Here is a 22,765-nt window from a genome sequence, read left to right as displayed (position 1 = left end):
AACTTTGCTCAGTGAGCTTGAATTTGGTTTCTCGTAAAATTCTTGAACAAATTATTAAAGGGATGGTTATTGAAGTCCATAAAAGGAAGTAATGACTACAAAAAGCCAACATGGCTTAATTAAGAACAGGTTATACAGTAGTTCTAGGGATACAGACTGAATATGCTGAATAGGCTCCCTCCCATAGAGGAAGAGGCCATATAAACAGCTGGATTCCAACTTTTGGTAGGAAAGAGAAGCTTAACTGAAACATCAGTAGAGGCCAATCAGCTTGACAGAGAGAACGAATATGGGGAAGACCACAACTCAGTAAAGACCTGATGACATCACGAGAAGAAATCGGTAGATTTGGGGGGCGGGGAGTAGCAGTAGAAGCAGCACTGGAGAACAAGAAATGTTGAAGTTGTAGGGGCACTTCTGCAGCAGCTCGAGTTGTCCTTACTACTTGGCTTCCTCTGGCACACGTATTCTCTGTTTATGTGCCCCTTCCATGTATGTGCCCTCTCACTTGTTGGTGTGGTAACCTGTGGGATAATAATACATATAAGTACATGGTAGAGTGTGGGAGTAATTTTATCTGTATTTTGTCTGTATTATAGATAATATAATTTATCTGTATTATAAATAATGTTGTTTACTCAAATGCCATTTACTTTGTTATGCCATACTAATTTCATTCTCCCTTTCCATAGAGTTACTAGACTAGTGAATGAGAAGAATATAGTTTGCCTAGATTTCAGCAAAGCTACTTTTATGGACAAGTGGAAAGATGTGAGCTAGATGATGCTACAACTAGGGAGACTGATTCAGAATGACTAGAATGACCAGAGAATTGGAGTGATGTTATTTTAGAAGGCAGTCTATAGTGGTGTATCCTCAAAGCTTGGCCTTGTACTGTTTGCTAATTTTGTTAATAAAATTACTCTGTCCCTTCATTGAACTTTGATGATAACATAGATGACATGGTGACATATATAAAAATAACACAAAGCTAGGAAGGATAACTTGTATTTCAATGAATGATTCAAGATCCAAAATTAATATTGATAATATTAAAAAATGATTATAAGATTGACAGATTAGAATGGGCTAAGATGAAATTTAATAGGAATAAATTGATTTCAAGAAATAAACTTCATAAATACAAGATGGGGGAAGGTAGGGAAGTAACAGCTTTCTAGAAGAAATTCTGGGAGTTTTTGTGCACTGCAGTCTGAATATGAGGCAGCAATACGACACGGCAGTCAAGAGAGCTAATGTGATCTTAAATTGCATTTAACAGGGGTAGGAGGAGGAGAGAATGAAAGCATCCGTTATATGCCAGGCACTGTATTAAGCACTTTACAAATATTATTTCATTTGATCCTTACAAAAACCCTGGGAAGTAGGTGCTATTATTAGTGCCAATTTATGGTTAAGGAAACCAAAGCAAACAGAAGTTGAGTGACTTGCCCAGAATCACACAACTAATAAGTATCTGAAGCCAAATTTAAACTGAGGTCTTCCAACTTGATTGCAAACCCAACACTCTGTCCACTGTTTTACCTAGCTGCCTCTTTGAGAAGTATAGGATACAGAGTAAGGTAAATGATGAATCCACTGTATTTTGCTTTGCTCCATCCATATGTGGAGTATTATGTTCACTTCTGTATGCTGTAGAAGAACATTGGCAAAGGGGTTTAAGATCATATCATACAAAGATTTGGGATTGTTTAAACTAGAGAGCAAAAGAGTTAGAGAAGACATGATAGCTTTCTTCAAGTATTTGAAGCATGTCACATGGAAAGTCAAATGAAGGAATGAAACTAAATAACCTCTAAGGTCCCTTCCAGCTCTAGATCCATGATCCTAAGAGGCCATATCTGAAGATATGTCATCTTTACCTCTTGTTTCTTTCTACAGAGCTCAGGAGTACAAGATGGCAGTACTTCAGGCTTCTCTCCTGAGTCATCCAATCTACGCATTCCGTTCATTGGTACCCAGCAAGACAGTAGGCAGGTTACCAGAGTCAATGCTTCTTCCAAAAGCCCTGATACAAAACACAAGGTAAGCTTCTAGGAATATTTTTATGGGCATCACTTAAATCTTTCTCTTGCCCAATATTTTTCCTTTATTAGAACAAATGGCTGAATTGAGGGGGAAAAATGAATATTTTATTAATAAATTTCTCCATTTTGAAGTTACTTATATGACTCAGAGGGATGTGAATTTGAAGATGTCACAGGAATCTGATAATGGAATGGAAATGTCTCTTTTTAAATCCACTGGTCCTCATATTGCCTTGCTTCTTGTTGTTCAGTCATGTCTGACTCCTTGTGCCAGCATCTTTCGGGTTTTCTTGGCAAGGATACTGCAGTGGTTTGCCATTTCTTTCTCTAGTGGATTAAGGAAAACAGAGGTTAAGTGACTTGCCCAGGATCACACTGCTAGTAAGTGTCTGAAGTTGGATTTGAACTCAGGTCTCCCTGACTCCAGACCCAGAGCTCTATCCACTGAGCCATTTAGTTGCCCCCTTCTGGGGTTGCAAAGAAGTCTAAGAAGACAAGTACAGTTCACCCCACCCCAAAACTGAACTTAGCATCTATCAACAAACCGGTTCCTTCTGACTCCAGTTTCTATTAATAGCACTATTATCATGGCAGGAGGACTATGTATAACATGTTTGGGAAACAATAAAAAAGGCACTTGGTTTCCTGGTAGCAGGTTTATGTAGGTGCACAGTTGAAGCTAAAATTAGAAGCCGTTCTGGAGGGTAGGCATTGCTAAAAAGGTAGTAGGGCATAAGGAGCATAGCCTGAAAATTTCTGCTTTACAAAAGAAGAGAGCAAAGTAGGATAGCCAGTAAATTGTATCTCTACTAGTGAGAAGCCTTTGAGTGAAGGACTTCAAACAGGAAGAGCTCCATGGTCCAAGTGAGAAGTGGTTGGTTACAGGGTAGTGGAGGGAAATAGCAATCTGTTCCCAAGCAAGCCATTATAGGCTCCATAGAAAAGAAAATGAGATGTCCAGTCAAGCATATAAGATATACTTCATGAATCAAATAAAGCTAAATTTAAGGAATCAAAATGTAAGTGACTTACCACTGTAATACTCTTTGGGAATACACATAATTTTTAATGGAAAGATGTAGAAAAGAAATTATCTTGATATTTTCTTGGTCTCTTATGACTTTATGCTTAACTTCTCATTTTTTCCTTTCCTCCTCTCACTCTTTTGCTGTCAGAGAAAAGGAATCCTCCCTCCTAAAGGAAAGCATATACAACAAGGCAAGTCTATAGCAAGAATAGGTTCCTACAACTACAATTGAGACTATGCTGTTTAGACTGATAAATTGGGGAACATTTTGCTAGGAAGTTTACTCGGTTCCATACAACAAGACAATATGTTTAATTTGTTTTTGTTTTAATCTAGATTACCAAAATTAGAACTACTCTTTCAAAAAAGAGAGATGTGCTATACATTGATCACCTTTCCCTGTATTTCCCTCATACAGATGGCTGTTTTACATTCTTCTTGTCAGGCAGGGCCAAAACTTTCTATTTCATCCCCAACTTTTTCAAAGTCAAGTTCAGGACTTTCAGAGATAACACAGCCTCCCACTTATGAGGATGCAATAAAGCAGGTAACTGCATGATTTTTTTCTTTCTAGAATAGGAGTTCCTAAACTGAGGTCCACACATCCCCAGGAAATACATGGACAAATTTTAGGGGGCCCATGAACCTGACTGGAAAAACCCTTATTTTCACTAATCTCTAGCCAAAATTTAGCATTAAAGTTAACTAGGTGGTACGATGAATAAGTTCAAATCCCATATCAGCGAGGTGACTCTAGGTGAGTAACTTAACCTCTGTCTATAGTATTCTCAACTGCAAAATGTGGATAATAATAGCACTTCGCTTCCAGGGTTGTTGTGAGGATAAAATGAGATAATATTGTAAAATGCTTTGCAAATCTTAAAGCACTGTATAAAATGCTATCTATCATTGTGGTTATTATTTCCTTCAATTGAAAACGTTTTTTCAATAGTGGGTCCATAGGCTTTAACATATGGTAACATTCTTCATGTCCCTTTCTTTCAGGAACAGTGAGTTTCATTTTTTAAAAGGAACAGAAAAGCCAGAAAAAGTTGACTTTCAAGATAAAGATAAAACATAAAGCTTCAAAACCAGCAAGACAATTGTAGGCCAACTAGATCCTAACCCTATTCAAATGCATTTACTATTTTTAAAGTAAATCTCTACCAGATTTTAAGCTGAGATGCAAATCAAAAAAAATTTAAGTTCAGTCTGATGATACTAGTAGAATATGACTCAATTATTTATACCAAATGTAAACAGTTTAACAGAAAGAAGAAGTTAGAGTTATTGTAGAGTGAGGGGGAGGAAAAGCATCAGCTTCCCTACTTATTAAAGATATAGTACACCAAAGATATACACCTCTAAAAAGAAAGGAGACTCTATCTATTTTGTGCCCCTTCATTCAATTTCAAATGTTTCCTCTTTAAAATGAACTCTGACCTAATTTTTCCCCTAAGCATTAAAGCTGCTGCTTTAGTTTAACTTTTGATTTAATTTTTCCCATATTAAAGCTTATGATTGACCCTGGTACACAGGATAAATGACTTTCTAACTGCTCTGTTCTCTTGTGGTTTTCATTGTAGCAAACGATTCAAAGTCAACAGATGGATGAACTCCTTGCTGTCCTCATTGAAAGTGGAGGTATGAAGCCCTTGCATGCTGGATTCCCATACTGCAGGAAGTGGCACCAACCAGTTTACCATTTTAGATGCATTGACTGGTGATTAGAAAGCTAGAAAAAGAGCTAAAATAGTCTGTTCATCTCTTAGTGGCACTGAACATTTTTTCTTCACCATTTACGTTGCCCTTGGGTGTCCAACCGTGCTCACTGTCCAACAAACAAAAAGGGAACAAAACTTTAATATTTTGCCATTCTGGTAGCCAGTTCCTCACTCTCTCCTTCCTGTAGTTATTTTATTGTCTCATTCATTTTCATTCTTTTTCTCTTTTAATTTATTTCCCCTTTTCCTAATTTTTTTCCATTGTACTCTCCTAAATTTCTTCTAGTGTAGCTTAAATCTCCTTCCTTTCTTGTTTGCAACAAGAAGAAAAGAGAAAATTTTTAATGTTGGTTTGAATCCATATAGCAGTTTTTATGCTATATATATATATATATATATATATATATATATATATACTTAGCAATTTATGCTATTGTACCTGGTCAAATGCAAATCGGTATTAAACTAGCAAGCAAATTGGACAAATATTTTACTTGATTTCTTTTCTGTTAAGAAGACTCAATTGGATTAATTCATCCAATCCAGACCTTTACATCATATCTATCCTGAATTTGAACAGTCTAACTAATGTAATCATTTGTGTTTTAACAGAAATGCCAGCAAATGTCAAAGAAGATCATTCATGTTTTCAAAAAGCACAAAAGATAACTGGATCTTCTCAAAGTCTTCTCCACAAATCCTCTAGCCCATTTGAGCATATGTCTTCAGCAACCCAGCTCTCTTTTGATCACTGCACAACTAATAGTGACAATCACTTTGAAGTCTTATTGAATTCTCATAGTCCCTTGGGCAAGGTCAGCGATGTCACACTTCTAAAAATTGGAATTGAGGAATCTCAGTTTGAAGGAATTGTGGATAGATTCTCTGACAAAACAACAGATGAACTTTTAGGTTCTCATGAGATCTTGCCAGCTCCTCTTTCGCCCATACAACCTCAACTTTCACCTTCTTCCATAGATGGAACAGGTTTGCAGATGAGCTTAACAGAATCTCCATGGGAAACTATGGAGTGGCTAGACCTTACCCCACCAAGTTCTACAACAGACTTTAGTTCAATCACTGCCACAGGACCAAGCATCTTCAACAGTGATTTCTTGGATATTACTGATCTCAGTTTGAATAGCACCATGGACCTTCATTTACAACAGTGGTAAAATACCAAATGTGCAATACTAAGTATGAGCAGGAATGCACTGAAGGAGAATGAAAATACCTAATCACAGATGCCTTTATTATTAATAGAAGAGATAAAGCCAAAAAGAAGCAATGCAGGATTTAGTTCCAGCCAATAAGAAGAAAATGGACTCTTTATTATATAAAGTTTTCCAACTGTTTGCTACTGAGAATGATTCAAATTATAACTTTCGTAGTTGGCTTTTTTAGACTACAGGTGCCAAGAATGTCTTTCAGTGCCTCTAAAAAACATGGATTTAAAAAAAGCGTAATTTTCTCAGGCATTGTTTGGGTCTTGTCTCATCTTAAAATGAAACCCATTCACATAACTGGACAACTCAGCACATAATGTAGAAGGGAAAAGAGATTTGCTTTAAGAACAAAGAGAATCATAAAGACCCAGTTCAAACCTAGGGAAATGGAATGTCTTCATATTATAGGCTATTAACTCATTTTCCAGGGATGATACTGCCTATGCATTAATCTGGGGGAAAATACTAGCTTCCTTTGGGAAATCCTTGGATAGCTTTTGAGCCATCAGTGGAAGAAGACAAAGCCCATTTAATTCTAGGGAAGCTAGGTCAGCTCAGCAGGTTTCATCAGTAATGCTTTTCCAGGGACTGACTTCAATCAGGAGCACAGGCCTTTTTTGGTCCTTGATAATAGCTGACACATCAAAGGGACCCAGGTCTACCCTGGGGTTGTGTTAAGCACATTCTTCACCTTCAAGCAGCTAGCACTGTTTCTTGAGAAAAAGAACAGTGTATACAAAGTTGAGTGGGCTAAAAAGTCCAATTTTTGCTCTCTATAAAGGTTTGATACTTTACTCTCCAGATCTCCAATGAGAGAGGAGAAGAGGCTGAGGAAAGTGGTCAGTCAAGGTTTAAGTCAGCAGAATGTTGATGAGATAAGAGGTAATAATTCTTGAGGCAGTATCAGCAGAACAGCAATTAGAAGAAGCTGAAGAAGGCCCTTATTTCAGTCAGGAGCAGGAAACATATATATGGTTACTCTCTGGCCTTCTGATGGTGACATTAACATGAGTCTTCATTATTCTTGAAGTTCAAATTAAATTCTTAGGTTTGGGGAGGGGGGTGTGTGGTCCACCCTAATTCATATTTTCCCTCTTCACTTTCCTTGCAGCTTGTCCATCTCCTTTTACTGTTCTCCTAATCCTTTTTCTTTCTGTAGAGCCTCCATTTTTTTACTCTCGAGTCTTAGTTGAGTGAAAAAGCATAACTGGTAAGGTCTGACATAGCAACAAAATTTTCTGATAATGCTACTAGGAAATACTAATGCACTCAGATCCATAGGATAATACCTCCTCCACTGTCACAAGACCTTCCTTGAGAAAAAAAATTCTTGTGAAATGTTTCATAAGCCTCTCAGGTGACAGGTCATTATATTCCCATTTGTTTTCTAAAAAGCCATTCAATCATCTGATATTTTATAAAGATCCACTTTGGAAAACCTGATTACTATCATGCAAATGGTAAGTATAGGTTAAAAAAAGATATTTATGTAATAGAGTATAGTTTGTGAAACTAAAGAAACTAAAAGAAAACAGTTGCACATTGTAGGGGAAAAGGGAGGTTTGGGGGACAGTAGAGAGTAGTGTTATCTTCATTCCCTTTGACCTTTTGGATTTGGGCTAGGAGCTGACAAGAATGTTGTAGAAAATTTTCTTCAGATCTCACTGTTACTCCCACCCAGAACTGGTTACTTTGGAAGATATAGAAAGTAGCTATATGTTTGTTTTTAATCACAAATACACTATTTCCTTCTATTTTTTTACAAATATTGTTCACTGTGCACTCCTAAGATATAAAAAAATCAATTTCCATTTTCATGATGTTTAGGATTTCTCTTAGAAAATCAAAAATTGACACATCATTCCAGTGTCATCTGCAAAAGTGTTTAAACAATCATTTTGGTGGCTACCACCATTGTGCAAGCTTTCAGGCTCTTATTCTGAGAGGAAAATGTTTTTCTAAAGCAGTATTATTAACCATCCATGTATAACTGCTTAGCTGCTATGAAATGATGCCTGGATATATCCTACAGGAACTTTCTGATGGAACTACAAGACTACAATGGAATAACTGGTTGTTCTCATCTAAGTGCCTTAGAGCATGGTTCATAACACCTGGCTAATCAAGAACAGATGTGAAGACATAAAATGATTTCAACAAGTATCTCTGGAAAAGTCCACGAAGAATATGCAAATTGTCTTACATTCCTCATATCTAAGTTACTACTCTATATTGTTTTAAAAGATTTATATGGGACATCTATTCAGATTAGTCATCATTCCTGAGTATCCAAGTGGAGAAATCATCATTTCTTTGAAACTAAAGATATGAGAAGGGAAATCTCAATACATTCCTCACATTCATAAGATAATATGATCTTATTTAAATCTTAACTTCCTTCTTGGTACATATTGCCACATCCCATGTTTGTTTTTTTCTTTCTTCTTAGTTCCTTTTAAAAACAATCACACAATAGTTTGTGTAATTTTTTCTGTTATTTCTATCTCTGATGAAGTGCTTGTTGTTGACAAAAAGGTAAGAGCTAACTAGGAAGACTCTAGAACCACGTGTGGGTTTATTTTGTTTATTTGTTTAGTGGAACCCATTTAGGAAATATCCTGGATGTACACAGAAGTTGAACTGTTCTAATTAAAAAGTTATTTTGTTCCAACATGCTCCAGAAAATCAACATGAGATATAAAAAGAAGAACCCCAGAATGATTGGTCTCTATCACTCACTCAGCAATCATGACACAAATAAGTAGTATTCCCAGAGTATTCTGTCCTCTCAAGAAATAATAACAAAACTGTAATATTGGAATGTCAAGTTGCTATACCCCAACCAAAATTTCTAGCATCACCTCCTTGAGAAGTACTACCTTTGGGATTTTCTAGAATGCTAGAGGTCTCTCCTCTAATGATATTCCTTATTGTTTGGGAAGAATAAAACCCAATGATTTTAGCGTTTTCTAGTAATAAAAGTTTATTTCAAGTCTTTGTTCCTGTGACAAATACCCATTCATCTGTCTTTTGTGGTAAATTAAAAGTGGATGAAAGCCTGATGTGACAGTCTCGGGCCCCCTCCAGTAAGGAATTATGATGTCCAAAACATTTGGAATATAATGAAAAACAGTCTGAGGACTTGTTAACCCTGGAAGTTCTGGGAATTAGAAGGTGCATTCAGTTCTTCAAGCTTTTTGCCGTTGCTGTAGCATACTCTGGATAATATCAGAAGCAGATATTACCAAACGGTTTGGTGCATGTAGTCATGGTGGCTCATTGAGCCACAATTTCAATACCAAATTGAAATGGACCCTCCAATAGTCGTATTTATATTTTTATATTCCCATTTCAGTCCAAACATACTCAAGTTAAATAGTAAATCTATCACTATAGTGAATGCCTTCAAGTATGGTCATTAGTAGTGTCCCTAGTTTCAATCATATTCTAAAGATGACCCACATTCTATAAAATTCAAACCACTTCAAGGAGGTACCTTAGTGAAAAATTAAGCCACATTGTTCCAGGGGAAAATAATTTTAATTTTGCAATTATGGTAAGGTAAATGAGAAAAAGGGAAGAAAAATTTACATTCCTCAAGGAATGGTAGCTTTAACTTTTCAAATTAATTTAGATCAGATCTGAAAAAGTATATCCTGTTCTTCTGAGTAGTCCTTTATCTAAACAATACTTCTCTATTCTTATTCAGTCAAAACCAAACATTTTCCAGTTGATATTTTTAAAATCATATTCCTCAACAAATATTTAATGAGCAAGGCACACGGAATACATGAGGTTATTACCCACCTGATGGTGTTAGTTGAGTCCAGGGAAAAAAGTAGATAAAATGATGTTGCAGAGAGTAATTCTATGGGGAAATGTTATGAATATTATATGTTGGTAAGAAGTTGGTTATGTATCAATAAAACTATTACAAAATTGAGGATGGCAGGGCCCCTTCATGTGGGGTGTGCCTGTAGAGAATTGGCCCAATTATTCCAAACATTTACTTAACATTGGAATATTTTAGAGATTGTAAGTGTAGCTCCAAGCATGGATACTGGGAAGGAAAAGGATCATGGTATTCAATTATTCTCAGTGATATCACTAGGGAGTAGAAAAACTTTTTATCTAAAGATATTTTTCTCTGTTTCATAAATAGGAAGTGCAGTGTCACTTAAGTAATGGGTGCATGGGGAGAGCCTTTTACTATGTAGCAACACCTCTCATATGGCTAGATGAATAACTATTCACCTCACAGATAGGTATATGCATAGCTGCTCTCTAGTGTAGCTAGCACACTTGCTCTCACACTGGCAGGTGTAGATTCCCAGAAAAGGACTGCCACCACACAGTTCCACCCAAACTATCATACGGTGCTAGGCAGCTCTGTCCAGAAAATGTCTGGTAAACAACTAGCATTCTGGCAGGAAAAAATTGTGCATAACATACTTCTAAGTTTAATCTGAATTATTGCCATTTTCTCCACGACTTTCTTATGTCTAACAGCAAAACTGTATATCAAACCCTGATTTGTAGCATTTGCTGATTTCCCAAGTGAAATTTTCACACTGATAATTTAACAGTCATGAGCCAGTTGGAGCTGACTCCACCACACCTCTTCACCTAAGGACAAACCTATTCACTACTCAAATTCTTGAGATTCCACCAATGCATTTCATCTTCCATAACCAGCCACTTGCAATAATGAAACTTTTAGATTGTAAGCATAACTATTAATGTAACAATAAGGCAAAACTAACAATTCTGTCATAGGTATTGATATTGAAGCAAATGCAATGAATGATAAATACATCACAACCCACACATTGTGCATGACACAAATTTTGGTCACACTTCCCCAATAATATGTTCAGATTCTGTAGGGAAGTATACGCATGCACTTAGAGAAATCTGTCCAAAAGGACATGGGTAAGGAAAATCCATGTGCTCAAGGTGACATAACTCTGGAACTATAAATCAGTGTCCTCTCTCTGTCTCATGAATCTTCCATAAGAGAGCTTTGATGAATCTAGCTTCTGTGTTGATCAATTACTTCCACCGCTAAACTGAATTGATCCAAATTGCTTGAATGGATGTCACAGCCAACCTAGGTGATGCAATGAATGAATTATCTGTTTCTCTGCTTCCAGTCTGTTCTTGTGCTCAACTAGAGTTTACTCCTCAATAGTGACTGCAGTATTTATTACTTGTAGACTCAAACTTCATCCTTTTATACATCTCTTTCTTATCCTTCTGGGTTCAGACTCTGGAGCCTCTTTATGAACAATTCTACCTTTACTTATACTTGGTAATTATATTCTTATCTTCTGTCTATAATTAGGAAAATTCCATTTGTCCCAAATTCATACAACAGTTCTGGTGTCTACAACTTTCCAATATATTAGACTTTGTCACCTTCAAAACCTAGAAACAACACAGAACTCCAATTATGGCCTCACTAGCTCAGAGTTCAACAGGATTTATTACCTCCATTGTCCTGGAAGTTGTACTTATACATTCCAATATTGCATTAAGTTTTGTTTGTTTGGCTGTCATATCACTATCAAAAAGTAACTACTTCAGAGGAACTGTTAGAACTCTGAGCAGACTTAACTCAGCAACCTTAAAGAAGCAATACCTTATACTTAGAATGTCTCTCACCATTCATTTGGCCTGTGTTGTTCTTTTACTACTTACAAATATATTGAGGATCTGGGACTACTGTCTCTTTTCACTCTTACATACAGAACAGTGTTAAGAAAGCCTCCCTCCTGGCTTGTGAAATACTTATACTCTGGGCAAAGGAGAGAATGCTAAGTAGGCAACTGCAAGTCATCCTTCCCCCAGCCCTCCCCCCCCCACCGGCTCCTGGTGTGTGTGTGTGTGTGTCACCTTGAAGTGAACCTCACCCCTTCCTGTCACTGAGTGCAAAGGATTCTCCTTCATCCTCAACTTACCCCACACTCCTCACCACATAGGTATTCTACCTAGGATAGCAATGCCACCACTGCAAAAAATTACTGCAAAGATAGCTAGTTTTCATTGATCACTAGTTAAATGTAGAGTGATGCAGCTGCTAATAAAACTAATGCAATATTAAACTTTATTAATTACATGATAATGTCTAGTTTATTATGGACAGAGTGTTTATTATGTGCCATACAATGGGCTTACTGCTGGGAATAAAAGTACAAGCAAGCAAAATACTCCTGGCCCTCAAGGAATCTATATTCTAACAGAGGAAAATAGCGCATAAAGAGAAGCTGGTAAGTTGGAGGGCAGGTGGGCAGCATAATTCCAAGGGTAGGATCCAAAGTCCTTGTAGGGAAGAAGTGGGGATGATGGCTCAAATGGAGCTTGGTTTATCAAATGGTTTAGAGCTAGTAGCCTTGAAGTGAAAACTGTACATATATTCATAGACTCATAAATTATTAAATTGTAGTGATGATGATATATATATACACATATATATTTGTGGGTATATATGGAGGGGTTATATAGTGTCCTACATACATATTGTATATATAATCTAGTTCAAATGAATCCTTTCTACAACATCTCCTAACAAGTGGACATCTTAGGAAGTGGGAAAGGAATAGGTGTCTTGAAAGAACCTATTCTAAGTGTTTTACAACTGTCTCATTTGTCCTCATAACAGTACTGCTGGGTAGGAACTGTTATTATCCTCATTTTACAGTTGAAAAAACTGAGGCCGACAGAGGTTAAACAACTTGCCAACACAGCTAGTAAGTGTCTGAAGTTCAATCTGAGCTCAGATCTTGACTCCAAGCCAAGCCCTCCATCCAAGCATGACCAAGCTGCCTTTAGGTAGCAGTTTAGTGTAAGGATCTCCATGGTCTCAAACCATATTTGAAGAATTGTACTTGCTTCTGTAAATCACTTTTTAAAAATCTTGTTATCGATTCCTTTTCCCTCACATTGCAATAATTTTTCAATATACTTCTTTCTCTAGATCTGTTGAACCTTCCCTTGTAACAAAGAAAAACAATTTTAAAAAAACATATTGACAAAGCAGATAAGTTAATGGTATATTTATATTCCGTATGCAGACCACAGAACTTAGAATCGAGAGGATATATTTCCTATGTATTTCCCATTACATATCTGACAAATGAACATCCAACTTCTACTTGAAGATCTACAATGAGAGAGACCCCACTTCAACTTGAGAAAAAACAGTCTACTTACAGTCTAGTAGTTAGAAGCTTTGTCCTGATATCTAGTCTAAATTTGTCTCTTTGCCACTGCCGCCCATTGCTCCTGATTCTTACCCCTGAATTGAAAAGAGTGAGGCTATTCCCTCTTCCACAGGATAGCCCTTCAAATACTTGAAGACAGCTATCATGGCCTCTCTGAGTCTTCCTTTATCCCACACTAACTATCCTCATTTTCTTCAACCAATCCTATGTGACATGGACTTAAAACCATGCTAGGTGCCATCCTCTGGACTCTCTCTAAACTATGACACTCGGAACTGAACACAGTACTCCAGATATGGCCTTACTGGGGTAGAGTACAGCAGGATTGCTGCATCTTTGTTCCGGGAAGTTCTACCACTGCAATACAATTATCACATTAGGCTTTTGGGAGTGCCATGTAATATTGTTGATTCATGTTGAGCTTACCTTACATTAAAACTGAGCTCTTTTCTCAGGCAAATAGCTATCTAACCATACAAGTTAAGTCAAGTTGACAAGCATTTATTAAGCAGCTACTATAGACCATGACCTAAACAACAACAACAACAACAACAACAAAACACCCTGATCTCAAGGAGTTCACTTATATTTTGTGTAGTCAGCTTTTTAAGTTCAAATGTAAGAGTCAAAATAATGCTGGAAACTTTCACAAACTTCTTGGATTTTTAATTAGTCATCCGTATTCTGTGTTAGCATCCCCCGCCCCCCACACCTTGGGTCATAGTAATTTGCTATGATAGGACCAATATTTCTTGTCACCACTTTTTTCTTCCCACCCACAACATAGGGAGGCTTTATCTAAAAAAGAAGACAAAAGTGATCCTCAGAACTGATTGGTCTATATGATTGGCCCTGGGTTCCTTGATGCAACTTTCTGGTCATCTAAGGGTATAAAATGGCTCAAGTACATGGAATCTAGGCCCTTCAGACTTTCTGGATTGATGAAGACCATGAGAGTCATGTAATCCTGCCCTGCTGACCAGATGTGTTTCCATATGGAGACAAGGGGGACTGGTCTTCAGAGAAGCTAAATACCTCTCGGTACCTCTGTTGCATATCCTTTTTATATCATAGCAGGGCAAATCTCCTAGTGTTAAATATTCAGTGATTTGTAAGTCATTTCACCCCCACATTAACCCTGATCTGAGAGTGATGGAATTAGAGCTGTGCCTTCAACATATGCCATCTATACCTTCATCCAAATTGTGACAAAAACGTTAAACAGTGCATGGTCCAGGCTCTACTCTCTCATTTGGAGGAAGGTTGAAATGATGTTGGTGGATAATTTGAGTTCAGGAAATTTGAGCCAAAGCAGGACAGATTGTGTATTAGCACTAAGACCAGCAGAACATAGCAAGCCCCCCAAAATGGAGAATCAGCAGGCTGCCTGAAAATAGGTGAACTAACACAAGTTAGAAAGACGGACCACGTTAAAGCTTCTCCGCTGAACAATGATGAAATCTGGCCAGTAAATGGCCTTTGCCCTTCTAGACTAGGTGAGATAGAGGGACCAAGTCTCAAAAATAAATAAAACAAAACAAAAACTGTGTGGGGCCAAGTAAAAATACCTAGCACACTCCACCGGAAACATCCTACCAAGACGCCATGCAACCTATGATAGGTATTCTTTGAAAAAGTTCAACCTCAGAATATTCCATTTAAATATATAAGGCTACATCTCTTTATTTTTTCTGTAAGCATAACATAAATTCAGATATTTTTATAAAATGTTTTGTTACAATCTAGGTAAACCATATATACTGCACCCGCTGGATCTTCCATTTTTACTGTCAAAAAGAAAATATGCTTTGTCTAACATGGTCTGTGTCATTAATAATTACATTTCCTTTTCTGGATGTTCACTAACCAGCTTTTTAATAACCCATTCTAAAACTTTTCCAAGAATTGAAAATAAGCTTGTTATGTGCAGACTATGTGTTCTCTTTTGTGATAATAAAAACATTTAACCTTCCCTAATATTACAGCTCCTCTCATTCTCCACAATATTTTGAATATCATCTCCAATCTTCATAAATTTTTTCCATTTTAGTAAATTTTTATTATTTTGTTTTTATAGCATATTGCTTTCTTCAGTCCCAACTCCCAGAGATCCATTTCATGTGACAAATAGTATTTTTAAAGACCAAGAGAAAAAGAAGAGAAAAAAGATCAGTAAACCAATTAATGCAATGTAAATATTCAAAAAGATGTAATGTACAAGATGTGTAAACTCCCACTTCCACAAAGAATTGAGAGTCTCCTCTCATTTTCTTTATTCAAGTCATGCTTGACTTTAATAATTCTATTACATTCACTTTTCATGTTTTGGTGCGTGGTTGTTCTATTTACATTAGTAATTGTGTATATAATTTTATTGGCTCTGCTTACTTCACAATCAATTCACATTTATTGCATACTTCACCATCAATTCATATTTACATACCTTCTCTATATCCATCACAAATATAATTTCTAACAGCACAGTAATATTCATGTACCACAATATGTTTAACCAGTCTTCACTAAATGAGCATCTACTTTGTTTCTAATTTGCTATAACAAAAAAATGAAGCTATAAATATTTTTTTTTCTGTGTATGAGAACTTTCTTCTTATCAATGGCCTCCTTGGAATACAAGCTCAATAATGGAGCTTCTGGGTTAGTCACTTTACTTGCACGATTCCAAATTGCTTTCCAAAATGGTTGTATCATTTCACTGCTCCACCAACAATATATGAGTGTGTCTATCATCCCACAATACCTCCAACAATGACTATTGCCTTTTTTAAAAAAAATTAAATTTAAAGTGTGAGGTAAAACCCTGGGGTTGTTTTGATTTGAATTTCTTTTATTTTTACTGATTTGGATCATTCTTTCATGTGGTTGCGAATACTTTGCAATCCTTCACTTGAGAACTGTTTGTCCAAATTCTCTGACCACTTATTTATTGGAGAATGGCAGATAAATAGAGAGATAAATAGACAGACAGACAGATAAATAGATAGAAATTATATTTGCATCTTGGATATCAAGCCCTCTTGAGAAAAATCTGATCCAAATTTTTTCCCATTCAACCATTTCCTTTATTATACTAGATACATTAGTTTTGTCTGTGGAGACGCTTTTCAATTTTATGTAATCATTGTTTTATCTGTTATAATGGTCTCTATCCCTTTTTTATTGAGAATACATCTCTTACCCATAACTGTAAGAGGGATGTAATCTTCTCTATTATTTTATACTATGTTCTTTAATATTAAGAATACACATCCATTTAGAATGTTTTGTGGAATGTGGAATAAGGTGTTGGTATAAGTGTAATTTCTGCCAGACTACTTTTCAGATTTCCCAGTTTTTTAATCAAATTTCCTAAGTAATTTATGTTTCCACTTTATCAGACACTGAATTATTGAATCATTGTTTCCGATTCTCTCTTGTCTAGTACATTCCATTGATTGATCTCTCTATTTTTAAACTATAACAAATGGTTTTGATGATTGCTACTTTATAACATAGTTAAAGGTCTGGAAGTTCTATTTCCCCTTTACTCCTACCTCTTTCCATCATTTCCCTTGATATTTTGTACCTTTTGTTTTTCTGAATGATTTTTGTTATCATTTTTGCCAAGTTCTATAACTTGTTCGTTTGACTGGTGTAGTATTAAAAGTATAAATTAACTTTGGAAGTATTGTCATTTTTATTATATTGGCAAGACCCAGCCACGAGCACTCAATATTCTTCCTGCTACTTAAGTTATTCTTTATTTCTTCTAAAAGGGCTTTGTTATTGAATCTACAGAAGTCTTACATGTGTTTGGTATTTTATGTATTTTGTAGTAATTTGGAATTGAATTTCTCTTTCTATTATTGCTTCTTGGACTTTGTTATTTTTATATAGAAATGCAGTTGGCTTTTGAGCCTTTTGTATCCTTCAACTTTGCTGAAGCTATTAATTGTCTCAATTAGTATCTTTGCTGATTCTTTAGAGTTTTCCAGTAATACATCATATTATCAGCAAATAGGGATAGTTTTGTGCCTTCATTACCTTTATTTATGTTTCTAATTTCTTTATCTTGTCTTATTGTTGTTGCTACCATTTCCAGAATTATATCAAATAATAAGGGGGAGACTGAGGACCCTTGCCTTACTCTTGTATTTATAGGGAAAGATTCTAATATTCCCCTTTGCATATAATGCTTTTTAAAATTTTAGATAGATGCTTTTTATGATATTAAAAAGATTCCTCTATGTCTATATTCTGTAGGATTTTTAGCATTAAAAGAGTGCTGGACTTTGTCAGAAGCTTTTTCTGTATTTCTTGAGATGTTCAAGTGATTTTAGATGTTTGTTTTTAATTTAATTAATTATGTTGACTGTTTTCCTAATGTTGAATCATCCCTCCATCTTTAGTATAATTCCAAACTGGTCATAATGAATGATTTCTTGGATAAATCACTATAGTCTGATATGGTTTTGTATAAAAAATTTTAATTAATATTCATTAATGATGTTGGCCTGTAGTTCATTTATAATTTAACTTTCCCCAGCTCGGGCATTAAGGCCATATTTGTCTAATAGATTCTTATAGGGTACATTTTTGTCAATTTTTAAGAACAATTCATTTAGCCTAACTATTGTTTTTTAAAAAGTTTGATAGCATTATTCTGTGACCAGGATATTTTTTCCTTTGGTAGTTCCTTTATATATAGTTTTTCCTTGAGATTGTTTTATTAAAAAATCTCTATCTGGTCTTCTAACAGCTTGAATATCATACTTTTTGATATTCTCCTATTTCTTTTTCATTCTCTCACTTTTTAAGAAAAGCATTTATCTATATGCTTGTATCTTCTTTTTAAAAATATAATTTATTTATTTATTTATTTTTAGTTTGCGACATTCATTTTTATAAGATTTTGAGTTCTAAAATTTTCTCCCTTCCCGCTCCTGCTCCCCAAGACAACATGCAATCTGATATAGGGCTATACATGTACAATCATATTAAACATAGTTCCACATTAGTCATGCTGTGAAAGAAGAATCAAAATAAAAGGGGAAAACTGTGAGAAAGAAAATATGAAAATAAAAACAAAGAGGAAATAGTATGCTTCGATCTGCATTCAGACTCCATGGATGTGGATAGCATTTGCCATCATAAGTCTTTTGGAATTATATTAGATCACTGAATTGCTGAGAAGAGCTAAGAAATCTATCAAAATTTGTCATTGCACAATGTTGCTGTTACTGTGTACCATATTCTGTTTCTGCTTACTTTACTCATATGCTGGTATCTTCTGATTATCCTTTTTATTTCTTCTGGTCTTCTGATTTCACCTTACTCACTTGCTATTTTATTGAAGTAATTTCTACCCTTTTCTTTTTAACCAGATTAGCTAGAGATTTATCAATTTTATTAGTTTTTTCAAAAACCCATCTTAGTTTTACCTATCATTTCCATATTTTTAAAATTCCAGTTTATTTAAATTTAAGTACCTCCTCTATTGTGCTTTCTAGATTTTTTAGATATGTATTCAGTTCATTAGTCCTCTCTTTTTTGATGATTAGTATGTGGTTGCAGGGATACAATTTTTCCCTTTAGGGCCACTTTAACTGTATCCCAGAAATTTAGATATGTTGTTTCATCATTATCATTTCTTTTCACAGAATTGTTATTTGTTTCTATGGGTTTTTTAACCCACTTATTATTTAAAATTTTATTAAGTCCTGTTTAGTTCTGTGTTTTTACTTCTCGGTCCCTAAACAACTTTTATTGCATTTTCATCTTTAAAGGATGTATTCATTATCTCTGCTTATTTATATTTGTTTGCAGTATTTCTGTGCCCTAATACAAGTCAACTTTTGTAAATCTTCCACATTGAGAAATATGTGTATTATTTTGGAGTCTCATTTAGGAAATGCTATGAGTCTTTTAGCTCTAGTTTCTCCAGGAATTTTTTTCAGATCCATACTTTCCCTTTTGTTTCTTTCTGGTTGGTTTATCCAAAACTAAAAGAGGGATATTTAAATCTCTTCTCACTATTGTGATACTGTATTCTTGTAACTCAGTTAATGTTTCCTTTATGAATTTAGATGTCAAGGCATTTAGAGCATATAAGTTTAGGAATGGTATTGATTTGTTGTCTGTGGGTAGTTTAAGCATAATGTAGTTTCCTAGTTTATCTCTTTTTTGAATTTTTATGTTAGCTTTGTCATATAGCATGATTGCAACTCTTGCTTTTTTGGATTCACAGGTGGGAAACCAAATTTTTTTTGTATCCCCTCAGTTTTAGCTTGTGTATGTCTTTATAATGTGTTTCTCATAAGCAACAGAATGTAGTATCTTGTATTCTTTTGTCACTCTTTTTTCATTTCATTGTATTGTTTAGTCCTTTTATATTTCAAGTAATGAAAGATTTATATTTTCCTCCATTTTTATCTAATATTTTTCCAAAATATGATTTTTTCCCTTCTTTTGCTGCAAACACAGTACCATGTTTTTTTCAGTTGCTTTAACTTAATTTTTCATAAGGTGATCCTATTCCCAGTGGCTCTCTTCCTTCACTCCCAATACCCCACTTCCATTTGTTACTTTTCTTCCTTTAGAGCTTTTTATTTCTTGCTTTTATCTGGTTATTTAATACTCTCTTTTTCCCCCTCCCATTTTGCAAAGTAGATTCCCAATTCTTATCCCTTTAAACTTATCCTGTTCATTAGTTTTTTTTTTTAATTTCATTTTTGCATTCTTTTCCAGAGATGATTTCTCTCTTTCACTATCTTCATTATCCATCCTCCCTTTGTGTCTACTCCAGACCCTTGTTCTCTGGTACATGGCTCCTGTCTATACCTGTCCAATCCCTCTCTATCCTCTGTATTTCTTACATAATCAAAATTTCTAAAGTATCCATTCTGTGATCTCTTCTCTATGCAGTTTCTGCCCCACTCCCTTTTCCACTGTACCTCACTACCAGAAAAATGTCAGTTCCTACATACCACAGAGAGGATTCTGCCCTGAGGTAGGATTATGCAGCTCACCACTGACCTATACTATCTCCTTCCTTCCCCATTTGCCTTAGTAGGTTTGTGCCTTCCCATTCCCTCAGGTACTAGTAGCTCCCAAGAACTGCAGCTCCACTGTTGTAAGGCAGGGTGAGTTTTTCAAACACTAAATCCCTTCAAACAAAACCAAGAGCATCTCCCGTCACAGAACATCTCTCTTTCCTCCAAGGAACATTCATAAGCAAAACCTCCTCCCACCACCAAAATAAGACCTCCCCCTTTCTTCCCCTTTACAATGCCTGTTGCACTCCTCACTCACTCCATCACTTGCTCCTCACTCAGTCCCTTGCAGGTTCTTCTCTTCCTGAGATCCCACAAGAATGAATTTATACTCATTGCTAGTCCTCAACTTGACCAGGGGCGCTCGTACACTCCCTTCTATCCTCTTTCTCCCATCCCACATTCCATGCACTTTCCTATTTTGTAATTTAATCCCCAATAACATTGATATGCCTGTATGTAGATGAAGTGCACCAAGGTTCTGTCCATAATGCCCTAGGCCCACCTCTCCACAATTAATTACTCCCATCTGATGTATGCCTTCCCCTGTGTCTTTTATGGATCTCTCTGCTTAATTTTTTTTTTTGCTGTTGTTGTCCTTGGCTATTGCATTTATTCACTCCTGCATTTCTGTTGTCTGAGGTGCTTAAAAAGCAATTAATCTCTTCAGGTCTGAGTTCCTTTTTTATTCAATCTTTCTTTATCCACCTCTTTATCCAAATTATGTCTGCTATGCAGGCCATAAATTCTGTCCTCACAATTCTTATTTCTTTTTGCAGCACTCAAAAAAAAGTGCATTTTCATTCCACAATCTCAAATTTTATAGGGTTTTCTGTCCATTGAATCATTTTCCTCTGTTCTGCACTATTTATTCATAGATGCCTGAACTCATTTACTTTATCTGGAGTCCACGTTTCCTTCTGCTGGTAATGGTTTTTTTTATTGATTTATCTGTTTATTCTGAAGATCTTTGAGTTTTCTTCCTCTTTAGATCTTTGATAATTTTGGTTGTTTTTCCACTATTGCTCACTTTCCGACTTTTTCTGGTCTGATAATTCTGGGCCTAAATCTCACAATATCTGAGCTTCCTGCTATGCTATAGTTCACCAGTGTAGGTTTCTTCCTCAAGTGGCAGAACTGGAACTGGTCCGAGGTGGATGCTAGGCTCTTTCCCTCAGGATTAGTGCCCCATCCACTACTCTGTTCTGTCCCAATTCCGCTTTTCCTTAGTTCTTCAACCCAGAAGTACAGAGGTGCGGCTATGCAGGTACTATTACAGTCTAAGATGATTTCTGCCATATAGAGTTAGGATCTCTGAGGCTCTGAGAAGAGGTGAGAATCAGAGTATGGAGTTAAACTCCATTTCAAGCCCAGTGTCCTGTCCCTTTCCCTCTGTTCCTTCACTCTCCTGCAGAGATCTTCTGTAGCACAAAATGTTGGCTATCAAGGCCTCAGCAAATTTCTGCAGTATGGAGCTTGGATGTTAATTTGAAGATCTTTCCCACCCATTAATAGGCTTCTGTGACCTGCTTGTGTCACAGGAAGCCTAAGTCACATGGAGCGGGAGGAGCTTGCTGAATGAGAGGAACTGGAAAGGGTGGGGCAGGAAATGCCCAGACAATTAGATCTGAGGGAGAGAGCAGATGTGTGCTAGCTGTGCTGTGAGTAATTGTTGGTGGCAGGACCCCAGCAGGAGGCAGGAATGGTTTTGAGATGGAGTCATTCTCTGCTGTGATAATGTGTATTAATTTCTTTGCTGCTTTGATGTATTGGACTTATTGGTTTTGGGATCTGGTTCTCTGGTGTCTGAATAAATGGTTTACTTCTTCTACCTTCTATATGGAGAGTCTCTTATATTTTGTGATACAGAACTACATAGACATATTTACAGTTATTGTCTATATTGTATTTATTGCCTTACTGCTACATGTCTCCACAGCACTGGAAAGAGGGAGTGGGGACCAGGGTATACAGTTACATTTTGTTAAAAGTTTGTAAGTGGCTAGAGCAATCTTGCTTCTCGTAGCATGGTGAGTGATAGGGGAGGGGATCCTGAATTAGGCATTAGTTAATGGGGTTTAGTTTCCTGATATTCTAGATGATGAAGACAGCTGAAGTTGTTTTGTGAATTATTTCTGTTTTAGAGAAGTTTGGGAGGTTGTAAGGATCAGATAAATTTTCTAGTCCTCCATTTTGTTGGTCAAGTGACCTGGAATATATTTCATAATATTTCTACAATATTATGAACATAATATTTAAAATTAATAGTATTTCAAAGCTCAGTATCCCAAAATGTAGTTTGTTAATTCAAGGGCAGCTAAGTGATCTCTCGCTGTCTTCCTTACTTATCTTGGGTATCAGTTCTCTACTAGTCATTTTTTCCTGTCTGAGGTTAAATAGGAAAACAAAACTTCAGAAGTTCTGCTTTTCTCCATTGTTAGTCATCATCATCTCATCCACCTGAA

General features: G+C 36.0%; 1 protein-coding gene across 3 annotated transcripts in view; it reads left to right on the top strand.

Annotated features, from left to right (window-relative positions):
* MYOCD (myocardin) overlaps positions 1–8,500 on the top strand; it is a 167,948-nt gene extending 159,448 nt beyond the window's left edge. For 2 of the 3 annotated variants that reach the window (XM_036757074.1, XM_036757073.1), the window contains exons 11-13: positions 1,903–2,046; positions 4,662–4,719; positions 5,412–8,500. In XM_036757074.1, coding sequence (XP_036612969.1) covers positions 1,903–2,046; positions 4,662–4,719; positions 5,412–5,974 — 765 coding nt within the window. In that variant the 3' untranslated portion in view covers positions 5,975–8,500. Of the gene's footprint in view, positions 1–1,902; positions 2,047–3,493; positions 3,623–4,661; positions 4,720–5,411 lie in introns of all 3 variants that reach the window. The other variant, XM_036757075.1, reaches the window with a different exon arrangement.
* The last annotated feature ends 14,265 nt before the right edge of the window (positions 8,501–22,765 follow it).

Source organism: Trichosurus vulpecula, chromosome 4, assembly GCF_011100635.1.
Source record: "Trichosurus vulpecula isolate mTriVul1 chromosome 4, mTriVul1.pri, whole genome shotgun sequence".
NCBI lineage: Eukaryota > Metazoa > Chordata > Mammalia > Diprotodontia > Phalangeridae > Trichosurus > Trichosurus vulpecula.
The sequence above is the reverse complement of the archived record's forward strand: the minus strand, read 5'-3'. Positions and strand labels throughout refer to the sequence as shown.